General features: G+C 37.6%; 1 protein-coding gene across 1 annotated transcript in view; it reads left to right on the forward strand.

Moving 5' to 3' along the window:
* PHKA1 (phosphorylase kinase, alpha 1 (muscle)) overlaps window positions 1-20154 on the forward strand; it is a 190881-nt gene that overhangs the window by 51909 nt on the left and 118818 nt on the right. The window contains exons 4-7 of the mRNA XM_012642857.1: window positions 6262-6344; window positions 10054-10134; window positions 16138-16236; window positions 17186-17332. Of these exons, the coding sequence (XP_012498311.1) occupies window positions 6262-6344; window positions 10054-10134; window positions 16138-16236; window positions 17186-17332 (410 nt within the window). The remainder of the gene's footprint in view (window positions 1-6261; window positions 6345-10053; window positions 10135-16137; window positions 16237-17185; window positions 17333-20154) is intronic.

The following is a 20154-nucleotide window of genomic DNA, read 5'->3' on the forward strand; positions in this document are numbered from 1 at the left end:
TCAATCAGCTGACTTTGATAGCTGCTTGAGATAAGGTAGAAAATCAGGCCTTTGAGGAATAAGTAGGAATAAGTAGAAATTCACAAGTCAGAAAAAGGAAGGGAATAGCATGAGTGTAGCACAGAAGTTTGAAAGGTACTGGCTATCAAGGTAAGGCTGGGTATCTTCTATGGTTAGAGTATAAGATTCATCTGGAAAAAATGGCAAAATATGAAGCTAGCAAGTTGGGGCTAGCTCTTTGAGGGCCTGTGTACCACGCTAAATAGTTTGGAGTTTAGTCTATAATCAGTAGCCATTCAAGGTAGTTAATCAAGGAATTTTCAGATCATTCACTCCTTTAGTAGGAGAATAGATTGCATGGAAGAGAAAATTAAGATGACAGACTACTTAGGAAGTTAGTGAAATACTTCAGGCAAGAAATGATGCAGAACTTATGTAAGGCAGTTGCCTTGAAAATAAAAAGGGCAGATGTAAGATCTAATTGGTAGATAGACTATAAAAGATCTTCATAGAATATTTAGCAATCCTCCACATGGTTTTGAATTCTTAAAAATCTCAACCTTGGTTAAAAGGCCTAAACAGAAGCTGACTCTAATTTATAGAATGGTGGCATGAGGAGCTCTGCAGACCCTCCCCCAGCAAAACAACCGTAAATGCTGAAAATTATTTTTAAAAAACCAACCATTTAAAGTTATTAGAAATTGTCTGAAGGACATACATCAAGTAGAGAAACATTTATTCCAGAAATCTTCTAAATCTTGGTAAGAACAGTAAAGGATTGTGGCATGTGAGTCTCAACCTGCTCCCTCTTCCACCCCAACTCAGAGTGACAGAAGCACTGTTCAAGGTGGGTACAGTCAAGAGCACAACTCTCCCCACTCCCCAGCTTCCAGTTTAGGGATACTGTATCTCCCCAAGAGAGGTAGGTTGCCATCATTTCTCATTCACCCAGCTCCATACTGCAGAAGCTTTAGTCCAGGCAAGCACAGCTGACAGTCCTGGAGCTCCCTTCTTCCTCATTCCCGGCCCCATTTGTGGAGTCGAAGCTTTACCCCAGGCAGGGAAGGGTTAGAATGCTAAGCCCCAATTGTCCTTGACCCACCTCTCCTGTAGGGTGGAGGTTCCACACTGGGAGGGGCAAGCTAAGAAGATCAGAGGCTACCACCTCTGCCCAGCACTCAGTTTGTAAGGCAGGGTTGTCACACAAAAAGAAGTAGGCCACTATTCTCAACATCAGCTCTGGAGTGCTGGCACAGAAATTTTGCTGGGGCGGGACAGGCTATAAGAATACAAAGGTCCATAGCTCTTCCCAAGAAAATTGACCATTTGAAACAGAGTATGGGAAAGTTCAAGACTAAGGGTATTCTCAAAATACAATGGAGATTTTGGTTCTAAGCAATTAAGAGGAGGCTAGTAGCTTAATAAGAGCAAGAAGCTAAGCCATAGACTAGCTAGTTTTAATAGTGAGAATCAAGCAAAGAGATAGCTGAAAAGAACCTTCCTAGTGTTGGAACAAGTCTCAAAGACTTGCCACAAAGACCACATGAAAAGGGGACTGAATTTAATTGGATGAGCCTATGGAGCAGTTTATGTCTCAGGGCATTACATAAAATAGTAGAGCAACCAGATGGAAATTCGTGCAGCAAGCATCTGAGTATGATGCCAACAGAGGTAGACACTTAACAGATCAGGCAAGAGGTAGTTGATGAGGCCTCTGCTAAAACACTATCTTCCCAGGGTGACAGTGTACCTGCCCAAGGCTACACTCTCTGAGGAACATCAGAGGCTGCATACTGAGGGGAAAATAGACTTCACTGAAATAGTCCAGCCAAGTCACTAAATAAATAAACAGAAACAAGCCCAGGAGAGGAGAGTATCAATATCTAGAGTTATTACAACATACTGTCTAAAATATCCAGTTTTCAACAGAAATTTGTGAGGCATGTAAAGAAACAGGAAGGTATGATCCATACACAAGAAAAAAAGCAGGTAACAGAAACTGCCTTTGAAAGGGCCCATATATTCGACTTAGGAGACAAAGACTTCAAAATAGTTACTATAAAATGTCCAAAAATCTAAAGGAAACCATGCTTAAAGAAATAAAGGAAGATATGATGAATGTGCTTCATCGGATAGATAATATCAATAAAAAGATTAAAAAATCAAATGGAAATTCTAGAGCTGAAAGCATAGTAACCAAAATGAAAAAAAAAAACACTAGAGAGGCTTATAGTAGATGTGAGTTGGCAGAAGAAAGAATCAGAATACGTGAAGGTAAATCAATAGAGAATATTCAATCTCAAGGACATAGAGAAAAAATAATAAAGAAAAATGAACAGAACCTTGGAGAAATGTAGAACACCATTTAGCACACCACCACACATGTAATGAGAGCACCAGAACGAAGGCAAGAAGCAGAAAATATACTGTAAGAAATAATGACTGAAAAGATCCCAAATTTGATGAGAAACGTTAATTTATACACCCCAAAATCTCAATAATCTCCCAGGGAGGATAATCACAGAGATCCACATGAAGAAACATTACAGTAAAAATGTTGAAAGCCAAAACAAAGAGAAAATCTTGAAAGTAATACGAGAAAAATGACTTGTCATGCACAAGGGAACCTCAATAAGATTATCAGCTGACTTCTCATCAGGAAACAATAGAGGCTTCTGAGCCAACTGGATAATGTATTCAAAGGGCTGGAGAAAAGAACTGTCAACCAAGAAGATAGTATCCAGGGAAACTATCTTTCAGAAATGGAGTGAAATAAAGACATTTCTAGATAAACAAAAATTGAGAGACTTTTTTGCTAGTATACCAACCTACCTTAGAAGAAATACTAAAAGTTCTTCAGACTGGAAGCAGGTGAACCCAGACAGTAATTCAAATCCATGTGAAAAAGCAGACCCCAGGTAAAAGTGATTATTAATACAATATAATTACCTATTTCTTCTTTTTTTTTCCATTGATCTAAAAAAGCAGCTGTACAAAAAAAATGTGTTTATAGTTGTATTGTTGGGCCTATAACAAATAAAAATGTAATATATTTGACAATTATATAACAAAGAAAGTGAGTAGAAGCAAAGCTATATTGAAGTAAAGGAATGATACCAGATGGTAATTCAAATCTGTAGGAACATATAAAAAAAACTAGAAATGATAAATTAGAAGGTTAATATAACAAACTATAATTATATAATTTCTCCTCAGCTTCTTTAAAAGATATAAAATTATATAAATTTAACAACAATTGGAGACTGCAATACCCCACTTTCAATAATGGGGCATAAAATCAACAAGGAAAGAGAAAACTTAAATTGACTAGACCTAACACACATCTATGGAATACTCCCATCCAATAACAGCAGAATACATATTCTTCTCACGGAACAGTCTCCAGGATAGACTATATGGTAGGCCATAAAATAAGCCTCAATAAATTTGAAAGATTTCAGAATCACAGAAAGTATATACTATGACCAAAATGAAATAAAATTAGAAATCAGGAACAGAAAGAAATTTAGGAAACTCACAACTATGTGAGTTCCATGATTTTAAATATCTGTCAATAGATCAATAGATCAAAGATTTAGATCAAAGATTTAGATGCAAAAAAAGAACTTATAAAAATACCAGAAACATTTGTGGGATAAAACTATTTTATAAATGTTTCTGAGAAGAAAACTACACTATAAACAAAGTCAAAATTCTATCAAATTAGGAGAAACACTTGCAACATATATGACAGGCAAAAGGCTAATTTCCTTAATATTTATTAATTTCCTTAATATTTATTTATTAAAATGTCAGCAGAAAAAGTTTAGTGCTGAGCAATTTATATGTATGTGTATGTATGTGTGGGGTTATGTGTGTGTGTATCTATGTATAAATATATATGTGTGTATATGTATGTGTATATATAAAACAGAAAGATCAGCAATTCAGTAGAAATCTGTGAAGGACACAACACAAGTTCATAGGAAAAGAACTTCTTTGCAGAATAACTTGGTGATGATTACAAAAATTTAATATACATGAAATATTCAGAGAGAAGTATACTGATATCTGCAACTTACTCTGAAATGCATCAAAAAATAAGATGGTTAGATAGGTGATGAAAAAAATATGGTAAAATGTTAATGGCAGAGTCCAGATGGTGGGTATACAGGTATCCTCTGTAAAATTCTTTCATTTTTTCTGTTTGAAAATGTTCATAATAAAATATTGGAAAATGATATGCATAAGTCTTTCTACTCAGCAATTCTAAGAATTTTCCCTGCTATACTGGCACATGTATACAATGATATATATACACAGATATTCATTGAAACATTGATTGTGATGAAAGATTAGATACAACCTAAGCATCTTTCAATAGGGAACTGGTTACATGAGTAGCTATTCAGTGGAATGCTGTGTAGCCATTAAAAAAATGATGCAGATATAGTTGAAATTATCTCCAAGTTATGTATGAAAAATGCAAGGTGCATTATAGAGTACTAACCTTTGTGTAATATTTGTGTATGTCTAGATTTGGCAGGGGTGGAGGTGTTGTGGTTCTGGGTAGGAGGAAGACTCACTGTACACCCTTTGATACAGTTTGAATTTTTTCATGGAAGAGTATTACCAAGTGCTGACTTACAAAGGGCATGTTTGTTTTCAGAATTGTTTATGAACCAGAATGAGTGTTATCCAGGACATTTACAGTGGAGTTCATTGGAAAGCTGACATTAAGAAACATTTGACAACCACTTTATATCATGCTTCTAAGAATGTCAGAGGACTTTTTCTGTTCCCAAGCCCTTTTAAAGAAGCTTTTCCCCCCTAGATCTAATTGCTGTGGATATGCCCACTGCTCAGCAAACTGGAAATTCTTGGCCTTTTCTGGCTATGATACAGCTATGTAGCTGGCATATGTAATCATTTCCATTAAACCAACATACCTGTTTTTGTGCCAAATGTGGTTATAACATTTTTTGTTTAAATAGAATAGCTTCCTCCAGGAAAAATGAGAAGCTTAAAAGTTTAGTCTGTATAGTTAACTTGATCTTCACTTTTTCCTCCTCCTTGTTTATAGACTGGAAAAGAAAAGCAAACTTTGTGATTTTTCAGTTCTAAAATGATTTCTTAGTTTGATTGAATCAAGTAGTTTAAACAAAGTCTTTAGATAATGTACACAGTAATAACTGTTGTTTCAAAAGAGGTGTTTTAAAAGTTAATTGCTTAGTAAATTTTACATGTATGAAAAGTTTTAGTGCTCAGGATTTAATAATTTTGTGTAAAATTTTGTGAAATGTATCCTGAAGTTTTCTGCTTTTTTCTATAACTTTTTAAATTACAAAAGTAGCACCTGTTCCTTGTAGAATACTGTAAAATTGCCAAGATGTCCAAAAAAGAAGAAAATAAAGCTACCTTAAACCTTACCACCAAAGATTACTACTAACATCCTCCTGGTATATATTTTTCTAGTTCTGTGTGCACGTGCGCATGCCTGTGTGTGTGTATGTGTGTGTGTGACGGGGGGATTTTTAAACAAAAATGGATTATATTGTACATACTAGGAGGCAGTATAGCATCTTGGTTAGGAGCTCAGTCTCTGAAGTGAAACATAAGTTAATAGTCAATTGAGTCCTGGTTCCACTATTTGTTAGTTAAATGCCTTTAGGTAAATACTTTCCTCTCTAAGCCTCATGAAGAAAATAGAGCTGCTTACCTTTTAGGGTTATTGTTGTAAAAATTAAACGGATAATTCATGCAAAACACTCCATGTGTAAGCTATAACTATCTTTGTATAGCTTACATTTAGAATAATTATCATTTTTACTAAAAAAAATGTAGTTTTAAGTCCTCCTTAAAATCATAATTTTATGTACTTTTTACTTGCTTAGTAATTAGATTTCTTCCAACTCTTCTTTGAAATATTTTTCTTTTTTTCCATGTGCCTAGGTTTGTACATTTAAACACATTATAAATTAGTTACTATAGAACCAGGAGTCTGAGACTATCTATTAAAACCTACAAATAACAGTTGAAATTCTTCCATTTTAAAATATGCTCATATCTCACTTAGTTGGAGACTAGCCTAGGACTGATTTGTGGTCTTGTTTTTATAGTTAAGGAATCAAAGTACCTTCCATTGTTCCTAAGGAGGAATAGGATTACTTGGTAATAGTGAGGTCTTTAGTCACTACTGCTACCTATAAAGCTTATAGTGATAATTGACCAGTTCTATATCTTTATTCCCTTTTTCCTTAGGACTCCATATCATCCACAGCCTAGACGAGGTCAATTTTATACAGAACCTTGTGTTTTATATTGAAGCGGCATATAAAACTGCTGTAAGTACTCATTTTGGAATGGATTTTAAACATACGATTTTTAAAACAAATACTGGGTAAGCCGGTCCTTTCTTAAAGCTGCCCCTCATAGGGAACCAACCTAAAAGGCTTCTGGCAGAAATTGTCTTCAGCCTCTTCCTTTACTAAGATCTGTCATCCTCTGTTTGCGTTTTCCCCAAGGGGGTTACAGAGACAAGAGGGTCAAGATGCTATGCTTTCCTTTCAAACTCTGTGATATCTCATGGTATGTATTTGACAATCTGGGGCTAAATTGTCATCTTATTTTAATGGTTTAAGGTCTTATACGTAAGTAGGATGGCTAGGGAGTATTGTGGGTCAGTTAGCTACATAGAAATAAAATTTAGTCATGTGTTTAATATTATCTGTAGGCATTGATTCAGCACTTACTATACAAAAATGGTTGTTTTTCTTTACAACTACCACATGAGGTAGGTTTATATTAAATCATAATATATTTAACATATTCTCTGTAAAAATTTTTAAGTTAGTTACTGTATAAGAATGCAATTTTTTCTTCATCAGGCTAACATAGTTTTTTGTTGTTCATTGAAGCTTTATTCATAATTTCCAAAATTAGAAATAACTCAAATACCCATCAACAAGTAAATGGATAAACAAATTGCAGTATATCCATAAAATGAAATACTGCTCATCAATAGGAATGAACTATTGATCCATATATCAACATGGATGAATCTCAAAGACATTATGCTTAGTGAAAGAAGCCAATTGATCGATTTGTCTCATTATTGGTTGTGTTTTCCTGCTCCTTTGCATGCCTAGTAATTTTTTATTGGATGCTAGATATCATGAATCTTACCTTATTGCATCCTGGATATTTTTGTATTCCTATCAATACGCTCGAGTTTTGTTCAGGTATCCAATTAAGCTAGTTGGAACCAGTTTGATCCTTTATTGCTTTTAAGATACATTATCTGGGTCCAGAGTCAAGTCTAGTCTAGGGCTAATTACTCCCACTACTTAGACAAGACTCTTCTGAATACTGCACCCAGTGTCCCCTGAATTATGAGGTTTTCTAGCCTGGCTGGTTGGAACAGGAGCTATTTCTGGTCCTGTGTGAGCACTAGGTATTTTTCCCTCTAATTCTTTTGGGTACTTCTTTCCCCAGCCTCAAGTAGTTTCTTCACATACATGCACTGATCATTATTCTGCTGAATACTTGATGATGACCCTCTGCAGATTTCTGGGGTTCTCTGTGTAGCTCTCTCTTCTCCATTAATCTGTCCTGCAAATTATAGGTACCTTGGTGTCTCTGTACTCTCAGCTCCATTTCCTCAACTTGAGGAGTCTGCCAGGCTCTGCTTGGGTTTCCCCTCCCTGCACCGTGGCCTGGAAACTCTTAAAACAGTAAGCTGGGCAATCATAGAGCTCGTCCCATTTGATTCCTCCTCTCATGTATCACTGCACTTCACTGCATGACTTTCATGTTCATTGTGTTGAAAACCATTATGTCATAAATAGTTCTTTAGTTGTTTCAGATGGGAGGGTAAATCTGGAACCTGTTACTCCATATTCTGTCAGAAGCACAAGTCTAACACAGACATTTTTGATGCAAACAGACATTATTTGTTGCCTGATTGCATTGCCTTCTGATACCACAGGTCAGCTGTGGTCCAGTGTAGAAGTTAGGCTTCTTTGGACTCTCCATCGTATCCAATAGTTGTAGCAGGAGAATTAATGATATTTGTGCCTTCTTATACTCTAATCTTTGCTGCACAAACTAGGATGGAACTGGATTTGGGGCAGGTGAGGCGAACCATGGGTTCAACATGGCTCACCTTCCTGAAACTTCACTTTAAGTCAGAGATTTGACATCCAAAGTTATTAGAAGTAGACACAGAAATAAATAAAGATGTTTGTGGGTGTACATATGTCTGTTTCCAAGTTCCATTCAATTAGAGGGCCTAGAAGGAATGACACTCCAGTGACAATGAGCATACCCAGTGCCCAGGCCTCAAATTCCATTATTTTCTAATAAAATAAACCAAGGATTCTTATGGATATGGTTGATTCCAGGGCTGGAGCAGGGAAAATACAAGATGAGATTAGAGCATCTTATAGTGCCAAAAAGTGAAGAAATGCTCAAAAAGGAATGGGGCCTGTCAAAAGGGCAGAGGAACCAACCCGAAAGAATACCTGCTAGGTAAAGCTGGAACAATTCGAGCAACAAAATAGTGATAGTATTTTATTATAAGCCAGAGAAAAACCTAAATATCTATAAGTTCATAGTGATATAAATAACTGAATAAATAAATAATTGGGGAAGAAAGGACAGCTCTTCCTTAGAGAAGAATTATAATTAATGACTATAGAAGTAATGAAGAAGCTAGAAAAATCACCATTAAAACACCACTGTAATAATTGTTGCAGGCAAGATCCACCAATGGATGCATTAGTGGATGAATGTTTGAGGAGAAACAAGATATTTGCACAGTCTTAAAGTATCTCTCTCAAGACATTTATTAATTACAAAGGGAAAAATACTAACAGTAGAATGGAGAAACCTGGCAGACATATGAACCAAGTGATGGAGGTTAACATCACCAGTAATAAGACATATCAGCATCATATACCCCTGCTATGATACACTGAGGACACAGTATAATGCCTGTAATATGTATTCTTGCCAAAAATGCATAACTTCAATCTAATCACAAGAAAACATCAAATAAACCCAGATTGAGGGAAATCTACAAAATACTAGTATTTTGTGAAAAGTACCAAGGTCATGAAAGACAAGACTTGAGTAACTATCATTGAGTGGAAGAGACTTTGGAGACATGACAAATGCAGCATGAAATTCTGGATTGGATCCTGGAATGCAAAAAGGCCATTAGTGGAAAAACTGGTGAAATCCAAATAAAGCCCGGATTTGGTTAATAGAATTGTACTTATGTTAATTTCTTGGCTTTGACAATTGTACTATGGTTATGTTACATGTTAACATTAGGGGAAGCTGAGTGAAAGGTGTATGGGAACTCCTTGTACTATTCGCAGCTTTTCTGTAAGTCTAAAGTTATTTCAAAATAAAAAGTTTTAAAAAATAAAAGTTATCTTTACATTATTGGGGGGATGTATAGAGCTATGGCTAAGAGAGTAGGCTTTGGGGTAAGATTATTTGGAGTCTAATCCTGGCTCTGTCACTTGTTAGCTATGTGACCTTGAGTGAGTTACTTAACCTCTCTTTGCACCTCAGTTTCATCATCTATAAAATGTAAGCATTAAGGAAGATAATAATGTAAAATGCATAGGTTAGTGCATGGTACATTGACAGTGTCGATAAAGAGTAAAATTAGAATGGATGTTTAAGATGAAACACTGGGCTCCTGTTTAGGCTCCATCTACTAGATCCCCTGGGTATTTGCTCTGATGAAAAATTTTGAGAAGCACCTCTCTAAATGGACAGAGTTATAGTTCTTAGCCCTCCTGGTTAACTGTTGAGGAGTCTTCCAACTTCTTGGAGGCCCCAATAAGAATTTAAAGCTTTTGGGAAAGCAGCTGCAGGGGCCATCCAGCTCAATGATATCTCCTTAATAAGCATTGTAGGTGTATCTATGTATGGCAAATTAGGTACTAGTGGTGTCTTTTATTCAAGGATTGTACATCTAGCGAGTGTTTAGTGTTATAGTTACGACTTGCTAATGGTATACTGGTTATTTTACACCAGGACTTCGGGATCTGGGAACGTGGAGACAAGACCAACCAAGGGATCTCAGAATTGAATGCCAGTTCAGTTGGAATGGCAAAGGTAATTTTCCTTTCTCATTTGTACCAAGTATGGGATAAGGAAGTCTGGTGCACTTTTGCCATAGATAAAAACTTAATGTGAATGTGGATCATTACGAAATTATTCTTTTAAACCACAGGCAAAATTCAGATTCTCCCATAGAACCATGGATATATAGATGAAAACTTCTGCAAGCTCCAAATCTGCTATCTAACTACCTTTATGGCATGTCTCTGCTTAAACTATATCCCACAAAGACTTCAAAGAACATATCTTAAACTAAACTCATCATCTCTATCATTGCAAAAACAAAAGGAGACTCTTACTCCTTGCATATACCAGTTGACCAAGCTTGATATCAGGGAACCATGTCTCAGTCCTCCATCCCCTTTATGCTTCTCCATCTGCCCTCCTACCACCATCATCATCATGATCATCATTACCTTTCCAATAAGCTCCATCTTTTGATCCTACCTGCTCTTATCTTATTTGGAAACAGCAATAAGGCATAAAATAGGATAGCAGAAATAGGATCAAACATGTCCATTATGATAAATATACATGATTTATTCTCTCCTACTAAAAGGCAAAGACACAGATTGATTTATAAAAGAAAAAAGTAAATCTAATATGTACTGCCTATAAGAGCTCTAATATAATAAAATGATACAGAAAGATTAGAAACAGAAGGATGGTCAAAGTAAAGTCTGACAAACATAAACGAAAAAGTGTGGAGATGACTATGTGAACGTCAGATGAAGTAGAATTCAAAACAAAGAGTATTACATGGAACAAAGGGGACAGAAAGGGTCACGATAGAATTTTAAAAGGCACAGTCTATCTCTTAGTTCGTTTTTGTGTCGCTATACCTAAGGCTGGGTATTTATAAAGAAAAAGGTTTATTTGGCTCACAGTTCTGAGGACTGTTAAGCATGGCATTAGCATCTGCTTCTGGTGAGGGGCTCATACCGCTTCTACTCATGGCAGGAGGCGAAGGGAGCTGGTGTATCACATGACAAGAAAGGGAAGAAGCAAGAGAGAGAAGGAAGGGAGGTGTCAGGCTCTTTTTAATAATCAGTTCTCAAGGAAACTCACTCACTACTGGGAGGACGGCACCAAGCCATTCATGAGGGTCCACTTCCATGACCCAAACACCTCCCACTAGGCCCCACCCCCAATATTGGGGATCAAATTTCAACATGAGATTTGGAGGGGACAAATATCTGAACTGTATCAGCCTATAATGAGAAGGTCTGGTCTAGAATGTAGTTTTAATTAATAAAGAACAAAATATATTAGAAATACAAGGTAAAATGAAATAATTATAAGGGAATAATTTCACAAAAAACATTGCCAGGCTGTGATACATGCAGTAAACCAAAAATAAGATCATAGAAAATTTGAATTATATAATTTATGCAATTGAATTAATAAATATATGAGGAACTTTGTACCTATAAAATATTTATCCCCTGGGTAAACTTTTTCTTTTTAATGTATTTTTAAATTGCCAAAGTGGTATAGATATGAGGTTTATTTTTTTAAATGAGATCCTACTATACCTACTTCTGTATAACAAGATTTTTGTCATTTAACAATCTCATATTTCACTAAAGAACATAACCAAATATTCCTCCATGTCATTTTATGCAGATAAATCTATTTCATTCTTTTCAGTTGCTGTATAGTATTTAATAATTGCTCTATTGATGGAGTTGTCTCCATTTTTTTACTATCCCAAATAATGCTTTAATGAGGATCCTTGTGCATACATATTGGTGAAGTTGCACAAATATTTTTGTAGGAAAGATTCCTAAAAGTGGAACCCTTGGGCTAAGGAATATACACTTTTTAAAATTGTCCTTAAAAAAATTTCCACTAGTTTATGTTTTCCTTATCCATATATGAGGGATATATGCCATTATATACCATATATGCCATTTTTCTCAAACCCTCACTAACTCTGGATATTATCAATATTTTTGGATATTTGACTTTAAAAATTTGTAATCATTAAAATTTTTTTTAACTTTTTATTTTGTAATCATTTAAGACTTAGAGAAAAGTTGCAAGAATTATGCAGAGTTCCCATATACCCTTCATCCAAGTTCCCCACTTGTTAACATTTGCTTTCTTTCTCTTTCTCTCTGTTTACACACAAACACACACACACACATATTATTTTTCTGACACACATACACACACACTATCATTTTTTCTGAACCAGTTGAAGGTACGTTGCAGACATCATGCCCCATTACTCCTAAATACTTCAGTGTGAATTTCCTGAAAAGCTCTTCCATAACCATGGCGCAATCATCAAAATCAGGAAATGAACACTGACATTATTCTACCACCTAATCAACATACCCCATTCAAATTTCTTTAATTGTTCCAATAATGTCATTTATGACCAAAAACATCCTAGTGATCCAGGATCCAATCCAAGAGAACATGTTACATTTAGTTGTAATGTCCTTTTAGGCTCCTTCAATCTGCAACAGTGCTTCAGTCTTTACTTATCTTTCATGACCATGGCATTTTTTAAGAGTACAGGCCAGTTATTTCATAGAATGTCCCTCAGTTTTTATTTGTGTGACATTTCCTCATGATTAAATTCAGGTTGTGCTTTTGGCAAGATTACCACAGAGATGATGCTGTGTCCTCAGCCACGTGCATCAGGAAGCACATGATATGAATTTGTCTCATTACTGTTGATGTTATCTTTTATCACTTCATTAAGGTGGCAGACCAGGTGTCTCCACTAAAAATTTGCTATTTTTCCCTTTGTAATTGCTATGGTTTAAATGTTTGTCCCCTCCAAAACTCATGTTGAAACTTAATCCCCAATGTGGCAGTATTATGTGGTTGGACCTTTTTTTTTTTTTTTTTTTTTTTTGAGACAGAGTCTCACTCTGTTGCCCGGGCTAGAGTGAGTGCCGTGGCATCAGCCTAGCTCACAGCAACCTCAAACTCCTGGGCTCAAGCAATCCTTCTGCCTCAGCCTCCTGAGTAGCTGGGACTACAGGCATGCGCCACCATGCCCGGCTAATTTTTTCTATATATAATATTTTTAGTTGTCCAGATCATTTCTTTCTATTTTTTAGTAGAGAGGGGGTCTCGCTCTTGCTCAGGCTGGTCTCGAACTCCTGACCTTGAGCGATCCGCCCGCCTCGGCCTCCCAGAGTGCTAGGATTACAGGCGTGAGCCACCGCGCCCGGCCATGTGGTTGGATCTTTAAGCCTTTAAGAGGTGACTGAGTCAGGAGGGCTCTGCCCTGTGAATTGATTAATACATTCATGGATTATTGGATTAATATGTTAATGGATTAATAAGTTATCATGGGAATGGGACTGGTGGCTTTATGAGAAAAGGAAGAGAGACCTGAGCTAACACGCTCAGCCCCCTCACCACGTGGTGCCCCACACTGCCTCAGGACTCTGCAGAGAGTCCCCACCAGCAAGAAGGCCCTCACTAGATACAGTCCCTCATTGTTGGACTTCTCAGCCTCCATAACTATAAGACATAAATTTCTTTTCTTTAATAAATTACCAGTTCCAGGTATTCTGTTATAAGCAACAGAAAATGGCTACAACAGAAAATTGGTACCAAGAAGTGGGGTGTTACTGATAACAAACACATGAAAATGTAGAAGCGGCTTTGGAACTGGGTAATGGGTAGAGGCTGGAAGAATGTGGAGGATTGGGCTAGAAAAAACTTAGATTCTGGTGAGGCTTTAGAACACAAGAGCACTAGGGAAAGTTTGGAACTCCTTAGAGATTGGTTAACTGGTCATGACCAGAATGCTGATAGAAATACGGACAGTAAAGGCCATCCTAATGAGGTTTCGGATAGAACCGAGGAACAAGGTATTGGAAACTAGAGTATGGTCATCCTTATTATAAATCGACAAAGAACTTGGCTGAACTGTGTCTATGCCCAAGGGCTTTGTGGAAGGCCAGACTTGAGAGTGATGAACTAGGGTGTCTGGCAGAAGAAATTTCTAAGCAAAATACAGAAGGAGCTGCGTGGTTACTTTTAGCTGTTTATGCTGAAATTCAGGAACAAAGGAATAATTTAAAGGCAGAATTTATAATTAAAAGGAAAGAAGACCAGAAAGATTTGAAAAAGTCTCAGCTTGGCCACATAAAGAGTGATAAAAGTGTGTTCTGGAGAGGAACCAAGGGGGTAGCGCAGCAACCATTTGCTAAAGAGATTAGCATGGATAAAAAAGAGCCAGGTGCTGTTCCTCAAGACAGTGGAAGAAAGGCCCCAGAGAGATTTCAGAAATCTTCAAGGCTGTCCCGCCCATCACAGGCCCAGAGGCCTAGGAGGGCAGAATGGTTTCAAGAGACAAGCCTGAAGTATTCTCCATGGGCTTGCTGCCCAGGACTGCTCCGGGACTTTGCTCCCTGCACTCCAGTGCAGCTGTTAGGCAGCCGCCCTAGCCATGGCTCAAGCAGCCACAGGTGTAGCTTGTGCCACCGTTCCAAAAGGTACAAGCCAACCTTGGAGGCATACATGCAGTGTTAATTCTGCAGGCCCACAGAATGCAAGAGGTATGGAAGCATGACAGCTTCCACCTAGATTTCAAAGGATTTATCAACAACTTGAGGGCCCAGGCAGAAACTTTCCCAGGGACAGAGCCGGAGATTCTTGAAAGTAGGTAACTTGTTTTGATTTCTCAAGCTCACAGATTAGGCTTTGGACTTTCGAGTTTTATTCTTGGTGCTGGAATGAGTTAAGACTTTGGGGCTATGGTGTTGGAATGAATGTATTTGTATGTGACAAGGACATGAGTTTGGGGGAAACAAGGGGTAGAATACTAAGACAGTAATTAATGAGTATTTTGTGCCTGACCAACTTCTACTTCAGCCCTATAGGTCTCAGTTTAGGTGTCATTTCTTTAGTGAAGCTTTCCAGAACTGCCTTCTACCCCCAAGACTAGGTCAGGTCTGCTTCATAATTGTGGAACTGTAGGTAATTAATAAATATTTGAAATAATATTCAACCTTGTTAGCAATTTAATGCAAGTAAATGCAACAGATACATCATTTTTTAATCAAATTAGGAAAAAATTTTGAGATAATATACATGCATTAAGGAAGGTACTGCTAGTGATAGTTATATTGGTACAACTTGCATGAAAAGCAATTTAGCATTTTGTCTTAAAAATTATTCATACCCTTTGGCCCAGTGATTCTACTTTAAGAAGTTAAAGCTTATGAAATAACTCCAAATGAAAACAAAGAATTATTTTGTTAGTTTAACAACATTTATTGAGAGCCTACTATGTGCCATGCTGTATGCCAGAAATTGGTGAAGACACATCCCTGACCTCAAGGAATTTATAATTTAGCAAAAGTCAAACTCATAGAAGTAGAAAGTACAATGATGGTTACCAGAGGCTGGTGGGTAGAGGAAGGGAGAGAATGGGGAGTTGTTTATCAAAGGGTACAAATTTCAGATAGGAGGAGTAAGTTTTGAGATCTGTTGCATAGCAGGGTGACTATAGTCAATAAAAATGTATTGGATATTTCAAAAAAAAACATAGAAACTCCTCCTTTGCCTTGGTGAGTAGTAACTTTCATCTTTAAGTCAAATATAACATTTTTCGAAGGCATTCAGTTCTCTATGGAAACTCAGCTATGTGCCAATACCTAATGGTTGTTGCATTAATATCTTATAGCCACACAACTTCTAGCATTTCTTATGTGCTGATATCTTATTTGGAATTCCTCTGCCAGGGGAATGATTTACCGTAAATTCATCTGTCGTGTTTTTTAAAGTGTGATGCTTGACTTGATAGTGCTAAACACCCCATCTTTGCTTTCACTAGGACAATGTGGAAGGCAAAGAAAAGCTCAGAGGTCCCTGAGAATAGAGAATGTTACTGTATTTTCTGTTTTATCAAACATATTCAAAAGTGACATCATGTACATTACTAAAATACTGGGGTATAGTAAGAAGAAATACATATCTTTCTAATGCAGAAGTTGTCCTTTTATTCTTTGCTCTTCATAGGCAGCCCTAGAAGCATTAGATGAACTGGACCTATTTGGTGTGAAAGGTGGGCCCCAATCAGTTATCCACGTTCTGGCTGATGAAGTGCAACACTGCCAGGTAAGGGATTATGGAAAATGGAAATAGCAAATTTTATTCTTGCTGAGACTCAGACTTAGCATGAGCTTTCGATTAAGGACAGCTGAATGAGAGTACATAATCTAATTTATTACCATGTGTCAAAACATGTCTTTATCAAGCATCCTATATTGAGATAAGCCTGATACAACATAGGATATAAAATAGATCAAAGTCCCATTCTCTCACACAAGGTTATAAAGGGATCCCACCATAGTATTTTAAATTATCCACTGCTGTCATATTAAGGGTCTCTCTTCCTGAGTATTTTCTTTTCTAAATATACAAAGTGAATAAGAGACAATAGATTTTGAGGGGTTTTGATAGTGGCTCTTAAACATTCTCTTGTTGCTGGTTGGCTCTAGGGTTAGATATTTGGAGATTAGGCTATTTAAGTCTTCAGTTTTGTTTAGGCTTACTCTCTGTATTGAAAGATTTAGGTTCTTCTCATTGGCATGAGGAATTTTCTCCTTTTCCTCAGACCCTGATTAGGTATCCATGGTGTCCTATTGAACATAAAATCACCTTCCAATTTTAAAAACACGAAATTTTCCGGGGCAAAATATATTTCAGAGATACAGGATCTGAGCCTTCCTTCCCTATCCTGCTTCTTAGCAGCTACATTTTCTCTTAACTTTATTCTTAAATAGTAGCTGGTGGAGCAATAGGACTGTGGGTAGGGTAATAGCTTTAGAATATTCTTTATCCATGAGCAGCTGGTTAAGAATCAGGATGGGGAAGCACTGAGAGCAGGATTAAGACAAAGGATGACTTACAGAAATAGCTAGTTTTCCAAATGCTCACTATTGAATAATGTTTAGGTTTTCTTCTGAATGATGCTCTTCCACATAAATCTTTTGAAACCAAAGCTGTTAGTTTTACATTGCCAAAGTATTTATTAATGTGCCACATTTAACTTCCTTTCTCTTAGTCTATCCTTAATTCACTACTGCCCCGTGCTTCAACATCCAAAGAGGTTGATGCTAGTCTACTTTCAGTGGTTTCCTTCCCAGCCTTTGCAGTAGAAGATAGCCAGTTGGTGGAGCTCACAAAACAGGAAATCATCACCAAGCTTCAGGTATGTCCATATGTGCCTTTCTTTTCTTTAAGGCTGTGACGTTAAAGAGAAATTAGTGCCTTCGAGGACCTCGTCTGTGATTTCAAAAAACCTTTAATTTTTCTGAGTTGTCCTTTTATAAGTAGTTTCTTTACAAGGCTGTTAAAGCTTCTACAGCCATTGCTGGTGGGAATGAAGGATGGTATATCCACTTAGGAAAAAAGTTTGACAGTTTCTTATAAATTTAAACACATACTCATCCTATGAGCCAACAATCTCACTCCTAAAAATCTATCCTACCTATGTGAAAACTTATGCACACAAAAAAATCTGTACCCAGATGTTTCTAGCAGCTTCATTCGTAACTTCCCAAAACTGGAAATAACCTTCAATAGAGGAAGGGATAAACAAATTACATTACATCCATACAGTGGAATACTAATCAACAATAAAAAGAAACAAGGTACCGATTTGATCCCACTTGACCATGGTATATAATGTTTTTGATGTGCTGTTGGATTTGATTTGCTGGCATTTTGTTGAGGATTTTTGCATTTATTAATACATTCATCAAGGATCTTGGTCTGTGGTTTCCTTTTCTTGTTGTGTGCTCATCTAATTTTGTTATCAAGGTAATGCTGGTCTTGTAGAATGAGTTTGGAAGAATTTCCTTCCCTTCAATGTATTGAAATAGTTTGAGAAGAATTGGTATTAGTTTTTCTTTTAAAGTTCGGTAGAATTCAGCAGTGAAGCCATCTGGTCCTGGAGTTTTCTTCATTGAGGGACTCTTTATTACTGATATAATATCATTATTTATTATTGGTCTGTTCAAGTTTTCTGTTTCTTCTTAGTTCAATCTTGGTAGGTTGTATGTGTCCAGGAGTTTATCCATTTTCTCTAGGTTTTCCAATTTGTTGGCATATAGTTGTCTCATAATTGTATTTTTTGTTTTATTTCATTGAATTCTTGAGCTCCAAGATTTCTGTATGTTTTTTTAATGATACCTCTCTTTGTTTAATTTCTTATTCGGATCATGAATTGTTTTCCTGATTTTATGGAATTGTTTATCTATACTCTTTTGTATCTTGCTGAACTTCCTTAAGATCATTATTTTGAATTTCTTTTCTGGCATTTCATACATTTCCTTGTCTTTGAGGTCTGTTACTAGGGAATTATTATGTTCCTTTAGGAGTGTCACGTTTCCTTGCTTTTTCATGTTTGTTGTCCCTGCATTGATATTTTGCACATCTGGTGGAACAGGCAACTCTTCCAATTTATGGAGTCGCTTTCATAGGGAAAGACTTTTTCCTGGAGATGGGTCCTAGGGTGTTGGTTTCTGTAAGTACATTGGCTTTGGTTCTGAGTGGACAATAGTGTAGTCCCTGTGCAGTTTCTTCGGCTGGAGTCCACATTAGTGACATTTGCGAGTGCCTCAGTGGCCTCGGTGTGAGAGTTCGTGGCTGCAGTAGTGCTGCTTTGCCAGTGGTAGGTGCAACAGGCTGGTTCTCAGGCCTGAGGCATGTGCTGCTGGGCTGTTTTTCCAGCCAGGGACACATGCATGCAGGTCAGCTGGCTCAGGGACTGGCTCACCAGGGGCAGGATGCTGGAACTATTTCTCTGGCTGGAAATGCAGGCCTAGGGGACTAGCTTGCCAGGAGCAGGTCCACTGGGCTGTTTCTTTGGCTGGGGAGCTCACCAGGGCTGGGTCCGTCAGCCTGTTTGTTTTGGCTGGCCCAGGGTTGGTTTCTCCACTGTGCAGAACCAGAATCATGGCCATTCCTGAGGCCAGGCCCCAAGCAGCCAAGGTCATGGCATTGCAGTCACCTGTGTGGGGTTGGTGAAATGATGACAAAACTCAAGGCTAGAGAGGCACAATGGCTGTTGGCCCCAGCAGTCATTTCAGTTTCAAGATGGTGCTGTGCTGTAGCAGCTTGGGCCATAAAGGATGGGGAATGCACAACAGGTGCTCCTACTGTGGAGTAATATAGCAACATGAATTCTAGGCAGTTGCCCAAACTGGGCTCAATGCTTATGAAGCCTGTGGGATTCTCTTGTAGTAAGGACTGCAGGTGTCTGTGGTGGCAATGGGGGATGCTAGAGACCTTCTGCTTACCTTTTCCCTGCAAGGGGAAGGCCCTCCTGGCTCCAAGCCAATCCCAATAGGGGAAACCGGGCAGCAGATACAGGGTAGCTTGCTCCCCTCTCCATGCTGCTATCCTGGGCTTCTGTGCTTCACAGGTATCTCATCAGTCCCTTGCTGCATCCCAGCACTCTCCTTCAGACACTCCAGCCAAGTTTTAATTGTTTCTTTGTTGTTTTGGTCCTTTTGTGTGGGAAAGACAAGTTCCAGACACCTCTAGTCAGCCATTTTGCTCAATAGATGATTCTTTATTTTTTAAAATTATTTTTAATTTTTTGTTGAGACAAGATCTCACTCTGTTGCCTGGGCTAGAGCACAGTGGTGGCATCATAGCTCACTGCAACCTCAAATTCTTGGGTTCAAGTGATCTTCCTGCCTTAGCCTCCTGAGTAGCTGAGACTACAGGTGTGCACCACCATATCTGGTTAATTGTTTTAAAATTATTTTTAATTTTTTGTTGAGACAAGATCTCACTCTGTTGCCTGGGCTAGAGCATAGTGGTGGCATCATAGCTCACTGCAACCTCAAATTCTTGGGTTCAAGTGATCTTCCTGCCTTAGCCTCCTGAATAGCTGAGACTACAGGTGTGCACCACCATATCTGGTTAATTGTTTTAAGATTTTTTTTTTTTTTTTTTGTAGAGACAAGTTCTTGCTATGTTGCTCAGGCTGGTCTCGAACTCCTGGGCTCAAGTGATCCTCCT

This window comes from Propithecus coquereli, unplaced genomic scaffold (assembly GCF_000956105.1).
Source record: "Propithecus coquereli isolate 6110/MARCELLA unplaced genomic scaffold, Pcoq_1.0 Scaffold101, whole genome shotgun sequence".
NCBI lineage: Eukaryota > Metazoa > Chordata > Mammalia > Primates > Indriidae > Propithecus > Propithecus coquereli.